The 18,467-nt window shown below is 45.0% G+C and overlaps 1 protein-coding gene across 1 annotated transcript; it reads left to right on the top strand.

Annotated features, from left to right (window-relative positions):
- Positions 1–313: 313 nt before the first annotated feature.
- Positions 314–18,399, top strand: BAG3 (BAG cochaperone 3). The gene is made up of 4 exons (XM_027812174.2): positions 314–573; positions 11,884–12,240; positions 14,331–14,711; positions 17,021–18,399. The coding sequence occupies exons 1-4, from the start codon at positions 388–390 to the stop codon at positions 17,789–17,791; spliced, it is 1,695 nt and encodes a 564-aa protein (XP_027667975.2). The 5' UTR covers positions 314–387; the 3' UTR covers positions 17,792–18,399.
- The last annotated feature ends 68 nt before the right edge of the window (positions 18,400–18,467 follow it).

Here is an 18,467-nt window from a genome sequence, read left to right as displayed (position 1 = left end):
CTTGTGCGCCTTCCCCAGCGCTGTCCCGGGAGCGGCCCCGCCGGGCTCCTCCACAGGGGACCGGGGAGGCGCGTCCCGCTGCTGCCCGGTGCCGCGGGGCCGGAGGGCGGCCCGGCCCGGCGAGACGCGTCCGGTAACCCGCGGGACGGCCGAGCCGTGCCGGAGACACCCAGAAGTTTCCAGCCAGCCGGCCGGCTCGCTCCGCAGCCCGTCCTCCTCCTCGTACGCGGCCCTCCCCCGGCCCTCGGCCCTCCTCCGCCGCCGCCCCCCGCGCCGCCGTTTCCAGACACTTCCAGCCCCGCGCCTCCGCCCCCCCGCCCCGCGGCGGATAAAGCCGCCGGGCCGGCGCCCCCGCCCGGCACTGGGCACGGCACGGCACGGCCCGCCATGAGCGCCGCCGCGCACTCCCCACCGCCGCCGCCACAGCAGCAGCCGCAGATGGAGGGCAGCGCCGAGCCGCTGCCCCCGGGCTGGGAGATCAAGATCGACCCGCAGACGGGCTGGCCCTTCTTCGTGGATCACAACAGCCGCACCACCACCTGGAGCGACCCGCGGCTGCGGGCGGCGGCGCAGGTACGGCGGGGGGGGCCGGCGCTGCCCTTTGTCTCTGGCGCACTGCGGGCCCCTCGCCGGCGCGTCACGGCGCCCGGTACCGCGGCCCGGCCGCGTTTGCTTCGAAGTCGGTTAAGCCCATCTGGCCTGTGGGGAGGCTCTGCGTCTGATGGGTCTGGTTGTCAGCTGTGAGCAGCCCAAAGAATGAATACCCTTAAAAAAATACGAAGCCCAGCCTGGACTCTTACTTGTCAAGGGTTTTTTTCTTTTCTATTTTTATCTTTATTTTTCCTTTTTTTTTTGTAATCTTTTTTTTTTTTTTTTCTGTTCTTTTCCTCTCCCGCTGTCTGGTAACAAACTCTCAGCAGCTGCCCGCTCTGGTTTTGCTCTCAAGCATGCTCAGAGAAAAGCCGTATCTTAGTCCAAATATGTCCATGGAGGGAGAGGCGGGAGGGGAGGGCGGCTGCGGCCCCGCCGGGCCCCGGGGCATGGCCCCTCGGGGCAGAGCCTCCCGCTCCGGGCCGCGCAGCCCTCGGACCCCCGCCGGTATTTCGCAGTGCAACGGCTGTGGGCAGAAAGTGCTGGAAACTGGAGCCGAAGTAGAAGTTGCCCGGTGGGAACAGGATTCTCGGCGGGGTTGCCGTGCCACTTGGCTGCGAGCGGCGTGGCCGCGGGCGGGGCCCCCCCGCCGGGGAGGGGGCTCCGCCACGTTACCCGGGCGCGGAGCGGGGCGGCCGGCGCCGGGAGAGGCGGGGGTGGCGGCGCGGAGCCGGGCGGCTGGCCGGGAGCCCGGGGCCGGCTGGGCCCGTGCTGCGCCGGGGGAGCCCCGGGCCGGGCGCCGCAGCCCCGGCTGTGAGCCGAGCCCCCAGCACACGGTGGCGGGGCCGCAGCGGCCCTGCGCCGTGCCCCTTGCCGCTATTCTGCTCCGCCCTCGCGTAGAAGGTGCGGGTCGAAGCGCTCGGCATAACTTATCATTTTAAGAACGGACTGCGTCTTAAAATAGCAGTTGCCCGGTTTGCGAGTGCGGGCTGTGAGCAGGCGCCTGTGCGAGGGCAGCCACGGGCTCTTCTGCCACAAACTAACCCCCACTGCAGCTTGCTCAGGGCTAGATCTATAAATAAAGGACATAATTCTAGTAATAATACAGAGAGGTCTTAGAAAAATGTAACGATAATACGAATATTGAGGCTGGCATAGAAAAAGGGCTTTAACTCTGTTTCAGGGGCACCATTTTCCTGCTGTGATGAGGCACCTGCTAACGTGGGCTGTTGCGGCAATAAAATAATACCTAGTATGGGGGGTTTTATAGCCATAAAACATACATGAGAAGAGTGCAGTGTTCACTCAGAGCTTCTGTTGTGGAAATACCGCTTGAAACTAACCTATTTAACTGAAAGGTCGTATTTAAGCTGCTTTTAATAATCTCAGCTACTCTGATGGATCAGTACTCTGCTTGAGTGGGTTCCATGGAAAAAAAAGCCCCAAATATTTTCACCCCTCTCTGATGTGAAATCTGTGGTAATGAAAAGTGCTTCCTCTTTTGCTGACTTGCATGGGTTATTACAGGTAGAGTTGCACCTTGGTTTATGTGGGATACACCTTTTTCCAAACAGGAAAATCTTATTCCTCACTATAAACAGAAATGTGTGTATGCTTTGGGATCATTCACTGAGAGAGACAGAAGTGCTTCCAGAGATGAATGTTGGAGAATTGTTGATTTTTTGGGTGTTGTTGAAAGGAATAAAAGCTCCAGTTTATGGTGATAGAAGTTGTGTGTAACTGATCTCGTACAGCCATTCGTCAGAGCCTTGAGTTAAGAATATCTGCTGGAATTAATGGACAGCTTCTGAAATCACTTGCTTGTTAAGTACCAGTGTATTTCATAAGGACATGGGTACTATTTAGCAAAAGAATCTTGGAATTGGGCTCAAGGAAATATTTCTCTTCCTAAATATTTCCTTAGCTAGGCAATGCCAAAGAAGACAGCTTACCCACTGATACTGCAGTTCAAATCCAGCAGTGATTTTTGAAGGCATTACTTTTTTTAAAAATGGAAACGGTTAGAAAGGACAAAATCACAGATGCAGGGAGGGACTAGGTATGAACAGCTTTCTGATTTTCCTTATTCTCAGTCTAGCTCAAATGAGAACTTGGGAGCTTTTGAGGTGAGCTGAGAATTGGAAAGGCTGACTGTGTGTAAGACTTCATGTACCTTCATCACCTTCAAGGGTGATGATACAAAGCGCAGACTTGTACAGAGTTTACTGATGCCTTGCTTTCTCTGAAATCAGGTGATTTTTTTTAATCACCTTTATGATAGTCTTTAAATAACCTTCACACTATGGCTGTCAGTATTCTCTCTGAATATTTGTTCCCTTTCTGAAGAGATCTTGGCAATGAAATGAGGTATTACACTGTAAGTGGGCAACGAATGGAGCCACAGGTCTAAAGCCAGCTGGGCTTTTCTGGCTAAGTAATGTAGCCGAGACAGTATTAATAATGAAGTTCTGCTTTTCCCAATTGGATGGTCTTGATCTTCCCATTACTCTAGGCTTCACATCAGTGTAACTACGCTGACTGCAGCAAACCATACCAGATACATAATCAGGTAAAATGAGAAATGGCTCTTCTAAAATTTTAACCCATGACAGAGCCATTTTAAGTCAACAGAACCAGACCTTGTTTTTGCATTTAAATATGTATTTTACATGTGTTCATAGATTCAGGTGACACTCTTGTTATTTTCTTGTTCAGTCTGGCCTTTTTTTTACTCACTTAAAGGATGGGTGTCCCTCCTCTGCGTGTTTAGTTTTATGACTTGTATGAAATGACTGCAGTGTAAGGCTGGACTAGGGAGGCCTTCCAGAGAAAGAAAAGAAAATCTCTTACCCTACTCCAGTGAGAAGTCATGACTTTGCAAATTACTGAAAAACATTTATTAACCAAACCTCTTGGTAGACTATAATTACTTTCTTTGAAGTGTGTAATTAGTTAATAAGACAGTCAAAGGAAAAGGTACAATCAATATCACTAAGTGTGTATATGCATACTTCTACTGAGCATTTAGTAGCACTGTCACTCTGCCTGTCTTTTTTGGTTGAATTACTGTTTTCCTGTGCTTACCTGTTGTTGGTGTTTTCTGTGTTAGCTTATGCCATCACAGCTCTGCATACTTTCTGCAAGTTTGCCTTAGTGTTAAATGGTTGTTTTCGGTATTCCCCAAAGTGTTGGTAAAAATAATTAAATTTAAAGGACAAAACAGAAAGAGGCTTGTATAAACATTTATTGATGCCCCTTCCATATGTTGTTTCCACATGCAGTAAACCCAACGGGAAATGCTGTAGCTAAAAATAGACCAAAGGAATTGACTGTGCTGAGCCTCACTGGACTAATATTACAGTGATCGATAGCTCACTAATGCTTTAGGTTTGAGATAAAAGCTGTAGCAGCCAGCCACAAAGTCTGGGAGCAGTCAGTGAAGTGATGCATCTGTTGGTTGCAACGATGACTGCACAGGCCTGAAGGAAGCGAGGAGCAGCCATGGATGGCTTCGTTGGTATTTGGGGAGCAGCTACCTACACTGTTGGCATGTGGGGAACAACTAACTACACCTCAGTTTCTGTCCTCACCCTTCATGACTCTTGTGTCTCTTTTCTCTCTGCTTCCCCAAATAAGTCTTAAGTCACTCGATTCCCATCTCTTTAGCAGTGAACTTATTTTTGAGCACTGACTTCTTGCGTTCAAGTTGACTGAAAAATTCTTGGTAGACTAAATTAGAAATTGCACTAAAAGTTCAATACAGCCTGTCTGAAAACTCTGCGCCTTCTATGGCGCTCCACACCAGCGAAGGGAATGTAAGACTAGGTAACAATTTAGGTGTCTCTTACCTGCAGTTCTTTTACATTACTTATGCTGATGTGTGTTCTGTCACAGTCAGGTTAATGAGTTAGTTGCAGGATTAAAAAGGTACTATATATAAAAGGCATAATATGTATGAGTGGTAAAATTATCAGCAGGGAATTTTTGGAGGCTTGTGTACTGGCTTTGTCCAGATTCCTTGAAGCTGCTTTGTGTAGTTTTTTCAAGCCCCCTTTGATAGAACATGGTAAGCAGGGAGTTAATTTATGGAGATACCGATTAATCTGAAAACCAAGGGTGGATCAGATTGGAAATCAGAGAAAGGAACACAAGGAAATGGTGCTAGAAATAAGCACTGTCTGGGCAAGAGGGAGAAGCAGGGAGGGTTTTGCATGTTTCTGTGTAACTCCTGACACAGTGTACCCCTTACCTAAAGGAGGAAGGAAGAGTATTTGTGCCAGGGGGCAGCATTCTTACCTATGAATCATATTTTTATATTTTACAACATACACACAGGCAGGACTTATGCTGTGTGGTTTTGGAAAAATAGAATTGTTACCACTTGAACAATGATAAGGCAGGCAATAATCTTAACAGGCTTTGGGGTATACAGACAGTATCACTCTCTGGGCAACTCCACCTCTTTCTGTGGCAGCTATGCCCTCTCCTTGCCAAGTGAAACAGAAATATGAAATGGAATAAATGGCTTGTTCACACAAATTATATTACTTAATTATAGACAAAAAATGTATCTTCAGACATGTTGTAGAAGCTGTTGGTTTGATTCTTTATTTTTCCTTCCTGGTTTTACAGACAGGAAAATGAGACGTGGAGTGGGGAAGCAACTTGTCTAACATTGCCCAGTAGGTCAGGTAGCATGAAAGTACTTTTTTTTTTTTTTTTTTTTTTGTTTTTGTTTAAATGGCTGATGGCAAAGCCTTGTAATGGATAAATAGGGTGCAGTGTAGCAGGTGTTTTTATAGTGCTAGAAAATGGTTGTTCAAGGAGGTCAGAAAACTTCTGTGTGCGAAATGAAATATGAATGAACATGTAGATCCTAACAATAACCTGTGCAATTCACAGCCAACTCTTCAATTGTTAGCTACTTATTCACCTTTTTTATGCTTTGGTGTTTTGCTAGTTCTTGAGGCTTGTACTTTGTTCCATGTTCCACATTTCTGGCTCGCAGCTAATAGCAGGAAAGCAACAGGTTGACCACCTGCTGCTTAGGTAAGCAGGCAGTGAACTGAAATAACTGAATAAAGTGTGTCATTCTCATCACCCTTGACAAGGATATTTCTGTTGGCGCTCTAAAGAGCTTTTCTTTAACCCCGTCCATTAAAGCTGATAGGATGGGTAGTGATACCAACTCTCTAAGAGTGCTTACTCTTTGTAGCAGTCAGTGCTGCTTTCTCTGAACATGTTCAGTTTGGCCCATCGGATTGTTTTGGTGCATGGGCCAACTTCCACTCATGGGCATAAAGGGCAAGTTTTGTCCTGTCTGCACCAAGGCATTTTAGCCAAAGAAAGAATGGTCTTAGTGATCAAAAGAAGAACAGTTTTAGTTTCTGAAACAAGATTGGCCTGCAAGATAGCCAACGTTACTTGCTCCAGTAAGGCTTTCTGTTCTGGAAAGCTTAGGAATAGATTTCTCCTCAAATTTTTAATGGTGTTTATTTATTTCTAATGACATCATTGTGCTTCATCATTAGAGCATATGTTAATGTAATACGTGCATAACACAACATGATGATTACAAGAGAGAACAAAAGGCCTATTTGCCTATACATGTGTATGTTAGGAAATAGAGCTCAGCATTCAACAAGGGAAACATCAAAAGCAGCTTGGCATATAAATGGGTTACATGATGTGACCAACAGAGTTCTACTGAGACAGCTCATGCGACTGAGCTTATTCATGGTTCCTTCAGTCATTAGCTAATGATATCTTGCTTAAATGCCTATGTGCTCAGTATATATATTTAAGCACAAATTATGAGTAAAAGAGTGAGCATGTGAAAACCTTCAGTAGCTGAAGCACGACAGGAGGAAGTCAGGGGTCAGCGCTGAGAGCAAATCACTCTCCACCTTCCCACTTGTCTACTTCTCTGGGAAGTATTAATGAAATGTACTTTATGCTAATGTTGTACTATTAATATGCTTAAACAGAAAGCAGTGTTGAGAAACTTTTTAGGAGTACTTGGATATGCCGATTTCTGTCGGTGGCAAAGCTAGTGTAGTAGTTTAGATTTATTTACTTAGTACAACAGAAAAGAAAGAAAAGGTCTGGCCAAAAGTAAAATACAAGTGGATGTGAAATCTAGTTCTAATGGCTAAAGTTTTGCCTTTCCAAGACATAAAATGGTGAGGGTTTAATAACTGGAATTGGTACACCATTCTTGGATACAATTGTTGGGTACTGCTGGCGGTTTTGGTTATTATGGCAGCGTCTGATAAAAAAATAATTTGAATATATGTGTAAAGAAAACTTACTTGTGGTATTTTGGTCACTGGTTTTAGTTACCGTTGTATTCTGTTGTGGAAGAACAGAATTGTATTACTCCCTTCTTGCTGAATATGTAGGATCTGGCTTAAAATCACAGGAGCTGTTCTCTCAAGTCACATTTTGTCAAATACTGGTGTTTTCTCAGTCATTTGAGCAACCAGAGTGCTTTCATTTGCATGATACTTTATAGCAGCAGCTTAGAAGTTCAGAATGTACTGAAGTCAGTAGACCTTCTGTTTGCATACAGAAAGAGATTGTTCATCTCTTGGGAATGTTAGTGAAATTTGTGTTCCTTTGCTGGATCATATTTACAAAACAAGCACAATTTAAATATTTGCATTGCTGTTTTGCAAGAGCTGCAAAGGTGCTACATGTGTGTATAATGCATAACATGCTTTAGAGAACTTAATTCACTGTACTGCAAATAATATCAGTACAGGTCAAGAAACATGGCAGTATGATGGCAGCAAAACCAGCTTTTTAACTTTTTCTATAGACCACTTCAGTATAAGAGGAAGGAAAAATGTATTGTGCAAGGAGTCTCAGAAAGGAGATTGCAAGTTTGGCAGAACTATTCAAGTAATCTAATTTCATTCCATTAGTACAGCCATCTGGATGACTCCAGTGGCAGTTTGCTAGCATCAGCAGTGACTGAATTTGCAGGTTTCTGCGTTTCAGTCTGGAATAGCACTTAAGCAGCCACCAGGACCCATTAGGAGTTATGCCATTATCTACTCCGGATAGATAGTACAGCTGTACCAGGAGTTCTTTTCTGTGGTTTTTCTCTTGCTGTCAGTGTTCTTCAGTCTAATGCCACACAGTGTCAGAACTGACTTAAAATCTGAGCAAGTTTGAGGATTTTAGCGTCGCTCCTGACCGTGCCCTTCCCATGGGAAGCCAAGAGTAGGATGTGGGGGTATGAAGTGTTTTTTCCAATTGCACAACTTGCGCTGGCTGCACCTTTATTTATCATGGTGATGGCCTCACAACAGAAACGCATGTCCTCGTCCTGAGAGGTGGGAGCGCTGTCATTCCTGCTGAGCAGATCTCCCAGCGCAGCTTGGCTCTCCCGCTCGCAGCTTGTCCAAAACACAGCGATGCTCTTCTTTCGTTTGACTGGCCGTGGTGACTCCTTGACGCTTGCTGGGCACCTCCTGAAATGGTGGATGGGGCCTGAGCTGCTGGCTGATTCAGGCCTACGTGCAGTGTAGGCCAGGACTGTTGTTAACATTTCTGAGCTGCTAGAGGGAGACTTCTGCATTTTTGTGCTCCGTCCTTTTTGGGGATTCTGTCTCTTAAATGTAAAAGAAATGTGTGATCCCAGCCAGGATTCCGGCGGTGCTGGTGGTCAACCCTGCTGCTTATGGGGAAAATTCATTGATACTCTGAGAATAATACAGTTTTTCTCGACTTCATTGTCAAGAACTTTTTGTTTCCTTGGATTGAGGGCAGGAGAAATTTACTTCAGCTTTTTAAATGCAGTAATACGAGGTGGTTTTCTGGTCTTTGTGCTTAAACTAGGAAGGATGATGGACTAAGGCTTGTCACTTGTTTATTGGTCATATCTCTCTGTGTAGATTTGTGTTAAATGTGAGCTCTGGGCTTTTTCGGATAGCATGTTTGTTAATATAATGAGCAAGAACTATTTGATAGGAGGCAAATGAAAACAAAACACAGCCATTTTTGGTCTCCTGCCTACCTCTTCTGTGGGATGGGAATTAAAGTATTCAGAAGGAACCCATGAATCTCTGCTCTGTAGTGTTAAGACTAGAGCATTCCAGAGCTCAATTCCATTCCTCCTCCTTGGCTGCAGTGTCCCCAGGCACACCTGAGCTTCTGAAGCCTTCCAGAACCTGTTTGTCCAGGCTGGAAATGCAGGTTTCCATGCACCAAGCAGAACTGAAAAGCTTGACTATGGGGGAGTATTGGGATCCACATGCACTCACTGTTCTGCTGGATTCTCACTAAAAATGAACTTAAACCACTTGCAGCCACCTTCCTGAACCCAAGGCCTCTTTTAGTCTTCAGTCGTGGTGCTGTGGTGTCATTCCTCAGTGCAGGGCGTTTCAAAGTACACGGGATTGTGCATGTTCATGGACATACCAAATGGTGGGAAGAAAGGGAACAGGAAAGAAGGAATGTTGAGGATGTGGTGATTAGAACAGTTGCTTGTGCGAGCCAGTTTTTTAGAGTTACATACCAGTTCAGTGTCGAAGAGAACAGTGTGGGTCAGGAAGAGCAGTTGTGATGAGAGCACCTTTCCTAACTATGAAGCAGAGGGATCTGAGCTACTGATGATGGGGGGGGGGGGGGAGGGGGAGGGATGCTGCACTTCTTCCTTTGCTGAGAACTGCTGCAGTGTGACTGTGCTGTTAAGAGACACACACAAAAATTGGTCTGTGGTTAGCAGACCTGACTTCAGGGGAGAAAATGCCTGGATCAGAGGACCAGTTCAAAATACTGACTTTCCCCAGGAGCAGCACAGCTTGTCTGAAGCTGTAAGAATAAATGACAGGTTATGAGACTATAGTTTATGCTGTGGCTCTCACAGGGGTCGGCGTTTCTATTAAAAAAAGCATTAAACTTGCCAGAAGTTTAACCTTGGATATAAACTGAATGGTTTGAAAAAGCAGTCCAACCTGATTTTTCTTTGGTTTTGGGCTGGCTCTTTTGTATTTCTTACCAGGGCTTAAGTTGCAGAGGCAGATTTCTCAGATAGCAAAGATAAAAGAAAAGGGTTCAAAACAAGGGCAGCCTGAAGGGTCTGAAAATTAAGCCAAGGGAGGGGAAGGCCCATGGTCAGACTCCCAGGAGGGTGTTAAGGGGGCGGGGGGGGGGGGGGGGGGGGGGGGCAGGAAGGCAGTGGGACACTGTCCCTGTTGAAGCCTTGGCAAGCATTTGTCATTGTGGCTTACTCCAGAAGATGGAAGGTCTTATCCCCAAATGGAGCAGTTCAGAACATTAGACCCCTAAAATGCCAAGAGAAGAGCTGGCAGCTAGGGCAGATCTGTCACCCACCCAGGTGGAACGGAGCAAGCATGGCAGAGAGCCTTCTCATGTCAGGGCATCTATAGGTGCTGCTGCCCCGACCCTTTCTGCAGGGAGTCTGGCAAGGCTGGAAGTGAGTGAATCTCCTTTTTATAGCCGGGGGAGCCGTGCCTGTAGGTGGGGTGGCTGGCAGCCTGTGTCCTGAGAAAACTCTCGTGTTTCACCCGCCTGCTCCCTCCGTCAGGGAGACTGTGCGGAGCAGCTGGGGCACGCTGGGCGCAGAATGCCGGAGTCAGCACCGGGCGAGCAGCAAGGTGCTTCTTCCGACTGTCGAACCATCAGTTTCCCTCCCAGCTCGGCAGCCTGCTCGGCTCCACGCGCCGGCAAACATTTGGCTCTGGCTCTGCCTCACATTGTTGCTAGCTGAGCGCACCTCAAATTTATTTTCCGGCAAATGCAGTTTGCTGGCGTAACGTTGCATCCCTCCGGATCCTGGGAGAGATGGCTGCCGGGAGTGCTGTGGGCTCAGGGCCGTGCTGGTGAACTGGGAAATGGTTGTTGGTGCCTGGGGTCCTGAAGCCCCCTGACAGCCTGTGTGGAGCAGAGGAATGCGGTTTCCTGGTGGGGTGAATTGAAAATGACTCATCGGTCAGCAGTGGATCCGGTGCAGACCTTGGCATGAGATCATCCTTTTTCTGCAACTGGAAAAGCCAATTGAAGATTATTTCTCTGTGCGAACTTTCTAGGCCTGGCTCTCCTTTGTGCCTTCTCCAGAATTTTTCCGTTGTTTGTGGAGGGTTTTTTTAATGAGTAAAAGGAAATGCAACATCAGGGCTCTGACTTTGAACTTGGTCCTTTGAGTACTTGCTACCTTTATTTTAATAGCTTGCCTACATAATAGCCTTTATTCTCTGCAGTTTCACTGCTTACAGGAATTCTCAGAAATTACTTTTTAAGGGGATACTGTCATACAGGAAGAACACTCAAAATCGGGTTGGTAAAATATTCTTAATGAATGAGTATGTTAATGTGTACAGAAGCAACATAAAATATTTTTGCCGCTTAAACACCTCTTTAAAAATAGGGTTTCCAACACTTGCACCATATGTCCCCTTATTAAATTCTCCTCTTACTGAATAATGACATTACCCTCTGAATGACAGAGGTGCTTGTTATATGATCTGACTTAGAGATACATCTGGAACTTGGCCCTCGTGGGGCCTCAAAATAGAATGACCGATGCAGGAAGAACTTACTAGAGGACTTGTGAGGGCTCTTAGTACAAACCACTTCCACCCTTGCCAGAGCTTTGACATTGTCTGGTGAACATACTCGGGCGACACAGGATTTCAGCTTGCTTTTCAGTGGTTTTCCTCTTCATTACACTATCCTGTCGTCTTTTCCCTCAGTATTTGCTGAACTGGATCCTCACCTTGCTGAAAGTGAATATATTCTTCAGTATGCAGCATCATACTGCTCAGATAGCCAGTGGGAAGAGCAATACCAACATACATTGTGCTTCTGGTGGGATTAGGCTTCCTTGGAAGTACCTTTTCAGATGTTACCTGTAGCATGGGTGAGTTCTGAGAGGTACTAAGGAAATGCCTCTGGTCCCACACACACTTTGTTGAATTGGAAGAGCTCCATCTGAAGGGGTGGGCTGTTGGCTAAATGCAGGTAATGCGCACTAAGTAAGAGATCCTGCTGTAATTAGGCAGGTGTTTTAAAGCCAAAGTTGGTAGTTATGAGAAGTGGGGGTAAAAGCCTCATATGTAAGCAGATTTATTTTTTTTTTTTAGCTTCGTCTCTTCTCTTGCCTGCAGATCTGGGGTGTTAGCACCTGCTGTTAGCTGCCCTGCACAGACCTGAGAGAGTCAGAGCTTCTTATATGCAGCTGATATTGGGACAGACCTTTAGGGCAGTTCTTTCTTGCCAGATGTATTGAGCTACCAAGTGCTATGTGATGTTTTTAACTTCTAGGAAGGCCAGTCATCAGCAAATGGTCCATCTCGTGATAGCCCCAAGCAGCTGCCAGCAAGAGAAGGAAACATGGGATACCCCAAGCTCCGGGCTGGCTATATCCCTATTCCTGTCATCCATGAGGGCATCGATGGCAGACAGCAGCACCCGTGCTTTTCTGCTCCACAGCCTGGTGTGCAGCGATACAAGACAGAAGCTGTGCCTACTACGGTGCAGGCACAGCCACCTCTAAGGGGGGCCTATGCCGGCCCCGAGTCCCCTCCGAGGGGACCGCCGGAGGCTTCTCAGACAGATAAACAATGTGGACAGACAACAGCAGCTGCAGCAGCCCAAGCGCCGGCCGCACACGGACCCGAGGTAACTTGTCAGTGTTGCTGGGGTGTGTTTGCATTGGTCCTTGCAGCATTTATGGCCTGAATGTCACGCGGGTAGTTTATCCTTCAGAAAGCCAAACTTGCCACAGGATTGCATTTTCCCAATACTTCCAGAGTATTAAAATGCAAAAGTGCACAGTCATGGCAGCATAAATATGTAAGGTTTTTCTAGCATAGCTTGCTTTCATTCTAGAATGGTTCTGCAGAAATCAATGCATGTAAATGGCTTCTGCAGAAAGGGAGCCTCAGAGCTGCCCAGGGCCTGCAGCAGGGGAGGATTGTTTATACTGGTTCCCCCACAAGCGGAGGATATAAAGTCTCTGTTCTGCACCATGAGTCACACCGAAGTGATCAAAGCAGGAGAGACAAAACTGAAGTGGCCAGTTGGCTAACAACCCAGACCATTTCACAAGTCCTATTGCTGTGATCTTTACTTTCCAATTTAATATTTCAGGTGTATTCAGTGTATAGATTAAAAATACTTCACAATTAACTTTTACAGCCATATGGATGTTTGTCCTTCAGTGGCATGTTAGAATATTTTCAAACTGTGAACTCTTAACAAAAAGCAAGCAGGGTGACTTTTCTTTTTTCGGAAGGCAGGATTTTGGTTTGCCTGTTCTCTCTAGACATTTTACAGAATTGGTATTCTTGCAATATATGGAAATACCATCCTCATTTTTATTCAAAGTAAGATGAGCAGGAAATTCAGCCTTCACCAGGTCTGTAATTCAGCGGTGGTGGCTTTTTCTGAACCCTGTCTGGAGTCTGAGGAACATAATTAAAATTCTGTTAGCAGGTTTCTTCAGTTGTCTTGATTAACGATGCCTTGTCCATGCAGTACCAGGACAAGAGGCTCAGCTTTTCCTTCTCCCAACACTGCACAGCTTTGCCTTGTATGTAGAGTGGCTTCAGGAACATGTCTTCTGTGCCTCTTACTGAAGTCCTCTGAGGTAACTACTGAGGACCTCAGAACTTGCTGTTACAAGCTTTAGGCAGCACAGTGTGGGTATCGGCTGACCAGAGCCTGTGATTGTACCTTCAGACCCCATGTCAACAAGGCTACCAGCAGTGGTAAGGATGGGTACCATAATGCAAACCAGCATTTTCACAGGCAGCTGGGCAGTTCACCAGCACTGAAAGAAGGGTCATGTTCCCCTTCTGCCTTGCCTGCCCTTTTCTTGTCTTCTGGCTGTGTGGTCCTGTTCTCTCCTCTGCCAGCTCCAGGCTTTCACTGAGCTGTGTAACAAACCCATCAGGAAATCATTTTTTTCCTCTTAGTGAGTGAAACTGGTCAGAGAATAGCCTGGCAGCTGCTGGCATTGGTGCAGAGTAGGTGAGGTGATGGATTGGCATAGCAGGCGGTGGGAGGGAGCTGTGAGCAAACAAACTGCCTTTCCCCAAACTGCAGACCCACAAATTGGAACAGGCTGGGAACTGGATTCTGCAGTGAGCCCAGTGCTTACTTCTGCTAACAGCAGGTTGAAGCTAGTGTGGTTTTTGCTGCTGGTGCCAAGGGGCTAAGGTGTTGGGAGGGCCTGGGGGGGGGAAAGGGAGCATTAGCCATATGTGCATTGCCGTAGCCTGCTACTCAATTACATACTTAAAAAAACAAACCAACCCAAAACCAAACAAACAAAAAACCCCAAACAAACAAAATCTGTTAAGTGTGACTGGGATCAGAAGTCTAGATGTTGTATGCCTCTGTTAAGGGGTTGGTTTTTTGTCTCTAGCATGTAATTTGTTTGCTTAACTTCAGTTTACCTCAAATTTAACAGGCTTAGACAGGAACAGCCATGCAAAAGTAGCAAACATTCTGACTGAGCATCCACTCCCTGCTCATTTGAGGGCTGGGAATGCTGTAGCTCAGGTTTCTACTTGTTATAATGATGCTCTCAACTTCTGTGGTTTTATCTAGTGAGGCCCTTGGCCAGAAAACCAAGGAAGTGGATCCCTTGTGTGCTGGAAACATGAGTTCAGTTTCTGTGACCATCTCCTTTTCTCTTTGGAAATTAAAAGTACTGTGAGAACAAAATGGTTAAAATACAATAATGGATTTTGTTTTTGTGGCAGCCTCAATCTCCTGGAGCTTCCGATTCTTCAACCGCTTCCCCTCAGTCCTCTGGCAGACCCAATGCAGGAAGCCATCAGCTTCCTCGTGGTTATATTCCAATTCCTGTGATCCACGAAAATATCCAACGGCAACCAACACAAGTCTACCATCAGGCACAGAAGACCCACTACCCTGCCCAGCAGAGTGAATACCAAGCCCACCAACCAGTGTTTCATAGAATTCAACCAGATGAGAGGGAGCCCAAGACGGCACGAGCGCAGTCTCCGTTCAGAGTGTCTCAGAGAGGCTCGTCGAGCCGTGAAAGCTCACCAGCCAGAGTTACCACCCAGATACAGCCCCCAGCTCCCATCCGAGTGCAGACAGTTGTAGACAGACCCCAGGTATGTAGAATGGGGAAGGGAATTACCTGCCAGGTATTTTGTTCAGTGTGGCTGGAGCTGAAAAATTAACTTGTACTCACAGGTATGTGAAAGCACGTAAAGCAGTCTCTATTTCTGGCTTTAAAACAAACCAGGAGATACTGAGATAATGTTATAAGCAAATTGCCTTTCCACCTATCGGGAGTGTGGAGTCTTTAGATTACTGAAATATGATTTAACACACAATTTGATTTTCCTCTCGTCAGAGTATAATTTGGTGTAATTACACTGAGGTCACTGATGTTGCATTATGTTTGTGAGAAGAAAATCAGGTCTCTGGGATTTATGACATCTGTGTAAATATACTTCATTGATGTCTCAGAACCATTTAGGATAGCATCAGACGAACCAAGTAATTTTAGTCATGAAGAAAGAGGATCACCAAAATCTAGTCTGAGCTTTTTATTCTTCCTACATAAAGCACGCTCTTGCTCATAGAACATGTTGCTCATCAGACGTTTTTTCCATGTTAAAATTCTTACTAAAACTACAGCTAAGGACTACTGGGAATTTGACAACTGAGTGTGTGGAAGAGGGTATGTACGAAAACAAGACTTGATTTCCTCTCTGGAGAGATTTCACATTAAAAATGTGAACGAACAAAAAAAAATGACAGGAGAAGTATTAGGTTGATACCTTTGAAAACCCAGGTGCTAGGACAAAATGATGAAGACTTCAGATTTAATGGCACGTTCTGCGTTATGTTGTCTCACAAAGGGAGTTCTTTAGTCAGTGTGCAGAGTCAAGATACCATTTATTGCATGTCTGCGCAGAGATGGGAGCTAGCTGCTAAATGCACAAAGCTAGCATTCCTCTTCACACATTGTAAAACATTTTATACACTTCGAACAAGGGTTTACAATTACATTTAGTAATTAATAATTTAACTCTCATTGGTTCTTACAAGCCTCATTTCTGTTTAAAGGTACAGCATTATTTTCTTTCACCTTGCATGTTCTGTGGGGAGGGGGCTTTGTTAGTAGGGGGCTTTCTTTGCTGGAGGGTGGATGTTTTAGTATGCTAATTAGAGTAGTTCATGCCTAGTTCAAGTAATTCTTGTTTGGTCTCATTAACCATTCCATTCTCTTGGAGCTTACCTTGTTATGCCCCAACTTGAGGTATTTGTGGTGTCTATTCCTTCTCCCAAGGCTAGGAGATAGTTTTGAATTGGAACTATTTGAATTTGAACTATTTATTAAAATAATAGTTTTATTAACTATTTGTAACATCCTCATTTTTACAACGTCTTTCTTGTTTTTATTATAAATATTTACGTACTTTTGTCTAAATTTCAAGTTTGATCTAATATTGAGCCAGCTGATTAGGGAACTCAGTTCACACCTGTAAAAATAAGTTAGCATTGTAACTGTAATCAAATTTTGTGCTTGAAAGCAGTAACAGCTTGTCAGTGTAGGCCATTTACTTACTTGGTTTAAATGTAAATGTGTAGGTAATTTTGCTTCAGCCATGTTAATCCGTGAGAGCTGGATGTAGTACCTTCCCAAAATCACGGTATATATGCACAAGTAAGTGGAGGGGGTGGCAGGGGAAGGAGAATACAGGTCTCGCTAATTCTAGTTTTCTGCCAAGATTTCAAATATAATCTCAATTTCAAGAAACTTCTGATTTGATAACAGTTAGATTTGTAGTAACCCTAGGGATTGTCTCTAATCACTACAGTGTAATAAGATTGACATAGTAACCTCTTCATGTAAGTACTGTAAAGATAGAACCAGTAGAAGTGAAAACAAGCAGTAAAAAAAGGAATGTCCTGAAAATGGGAACAGGATGAGAATAGCCCAAAATGTGATTAAAACTCAAAAGTAGTTAGTTTTCTGAGAAACACAGCTCTTAGTTAGTGGTGCACTGGGGATGAAATCTCGACTGTGCTGCAGTCAGCTGCACCAAATCTTACTGGCTTAAGTCAGGTGAGGGCTTTGCTCTTAAGGTGATATCTTATAAAACTGCTCATAGGGCTGATTTTAGTGAGCATGGGCAGGATTTGGTGGGTTGAAATTTAATGTCTTAAGAGTTCATTGGTGCATGTAATCAGCAATGGCTTGGAAACGATAACTGAACTCTTAAGCACAGTGCTGTTTTATTTTAAAACAGTAAAATTCAGCAATGCACAGGAAAAGTTAATCATCTGGTGTGTGCAAAAATTGCACTTCTAGAAGTACAGAAAATTGGATGTTAGATTTCTTGTTCTTTAGAAGGAAATAAGGAGTGCTGTTCACTGTGTCTCAACACAAACTTGCCTTGCTCACCAGGTTTCTCAGCAACAAGCCCCACCTCAAGAACCACTGAAACCATCCCCACCACCTGAAATCAAACCTGAAAACAAGGCAGTCCCACCCGAAAGTGAGGCACCATCATCTTACATCCCAATTCAGGTCACCCACCAAGAACCAGATTCTAAACTACCACCCCAGAAGCCTCCAGCCCAGGCAGAGAAAGCTGACAAAAAAGTTCCCTGCCCAGCTAAGATTGTTCCCCCCCAGGAAAGGCCACCTCCTGAAGAAGCAGCAACACCGAAGACGATGGAAACAGGAGAACCTGAAAAGCATCCTGGTGTTTTGAAAGTGGAGGCAATTCTGGAGAAAGTACAAATGCTTGAGCAGGCAGTCGACTCCTTTGAAGGCAAGAAAACTGACAAAAAATACTTGATGATTGAAGAGTACTTGACCAAAGAGTTGCTAGCCCTAGACTCGGTGGACCCCGAGGGTCGTGCGGATGTGCGCCAGGCCAGGAGAGATGGTGTAAGGAAGGTCCAGAACATTTTGGAAAGACTTGAACAGAAAGCAGAAGATGTCCCAGAACCTGTTCAAGTTGATGGACTTCAGCCAAACTTGCCAGAGCCTAAACCACCACAGGAAATCATGGAGATTGAGCCTGTGGTAGTCAAGAGCAAGGGAGATGCCAGTAACAAAGATGCCAAAGAGGAACCCAAAGTGGAAAGACATCAGCCTGAAACTAAGGAGGAAGTGTTTACCAATCTCACCACTACAACAAACACATCTAATAATCCAACTGAACCATAGCCACGTGCTGGAATTAAAATCTCTCAGACTTTATAACTTGAAGTGTGTTTAAGTGAATTTTAAGTTGCATGCATTTCCAGAGCTCTTTTCAACTGGTTTTTAATCAACATAGCAGCTTGGGACACAGTAAACACTCTGTTGGGGGAAGGAGGGAGTTAGAAAGTAATGCATTTATCCTTTATTCTTACACTATGTAAAAGACATGTTTCAAAAATAAACCCTGTACATTAATCACTTGTAGATCAGCTGAGTGGAGGAAAAAAGCCAGCTACTTCAGGGTTAATATTGATGCGTGTTGTTTAGGGTGTATTCTTTTGCAGGTGATTTTTGTAAAATCAGTGGCCTGCATAGTCAGAATACCAGTCCTTTTAAGTATAGCCACTCTTAACAGTAATGTTTTTATTTTTAATGTTCACAGTTGGGCACTTTAAGTAATGATGGATAGAAAGTGTGTAAGAAACTGTAGGGATATTTATATGTGTGCAGGACTTCAATGCTATATTTTAAGAGGGAAATAAAATAATATAGAAGCCTAATTTAGTCCTGTGATTTTATAAGCTGGAAATGTAAGGGCAGTATTTGGTTTCAAATACACTCTTCTAAACACAGATATTTTTTTTTTTCTTTTAGCCCATCATTGTAGTTTGTCTGATAGCTGCTTTCTCATCAAGACCAA

The sequence above is a fragment of the Falco cherrug genome, chromosome 9 (assembly GCF_023634085.1).
Source record: "Falco cherrug isolate bFalChe1 chromosome 9, bFalChe1.pri, whole genome shotgun sequence".
Classification (NCBI taxonomy): Eukaryota; Metazoa; Chordata; class Aves; order Falconiformes; family Falconidae; genus Falco; species Falco cherrug.
This window is presented reverse-complemented; position numbering and strand designations above follow the sequence as displayed.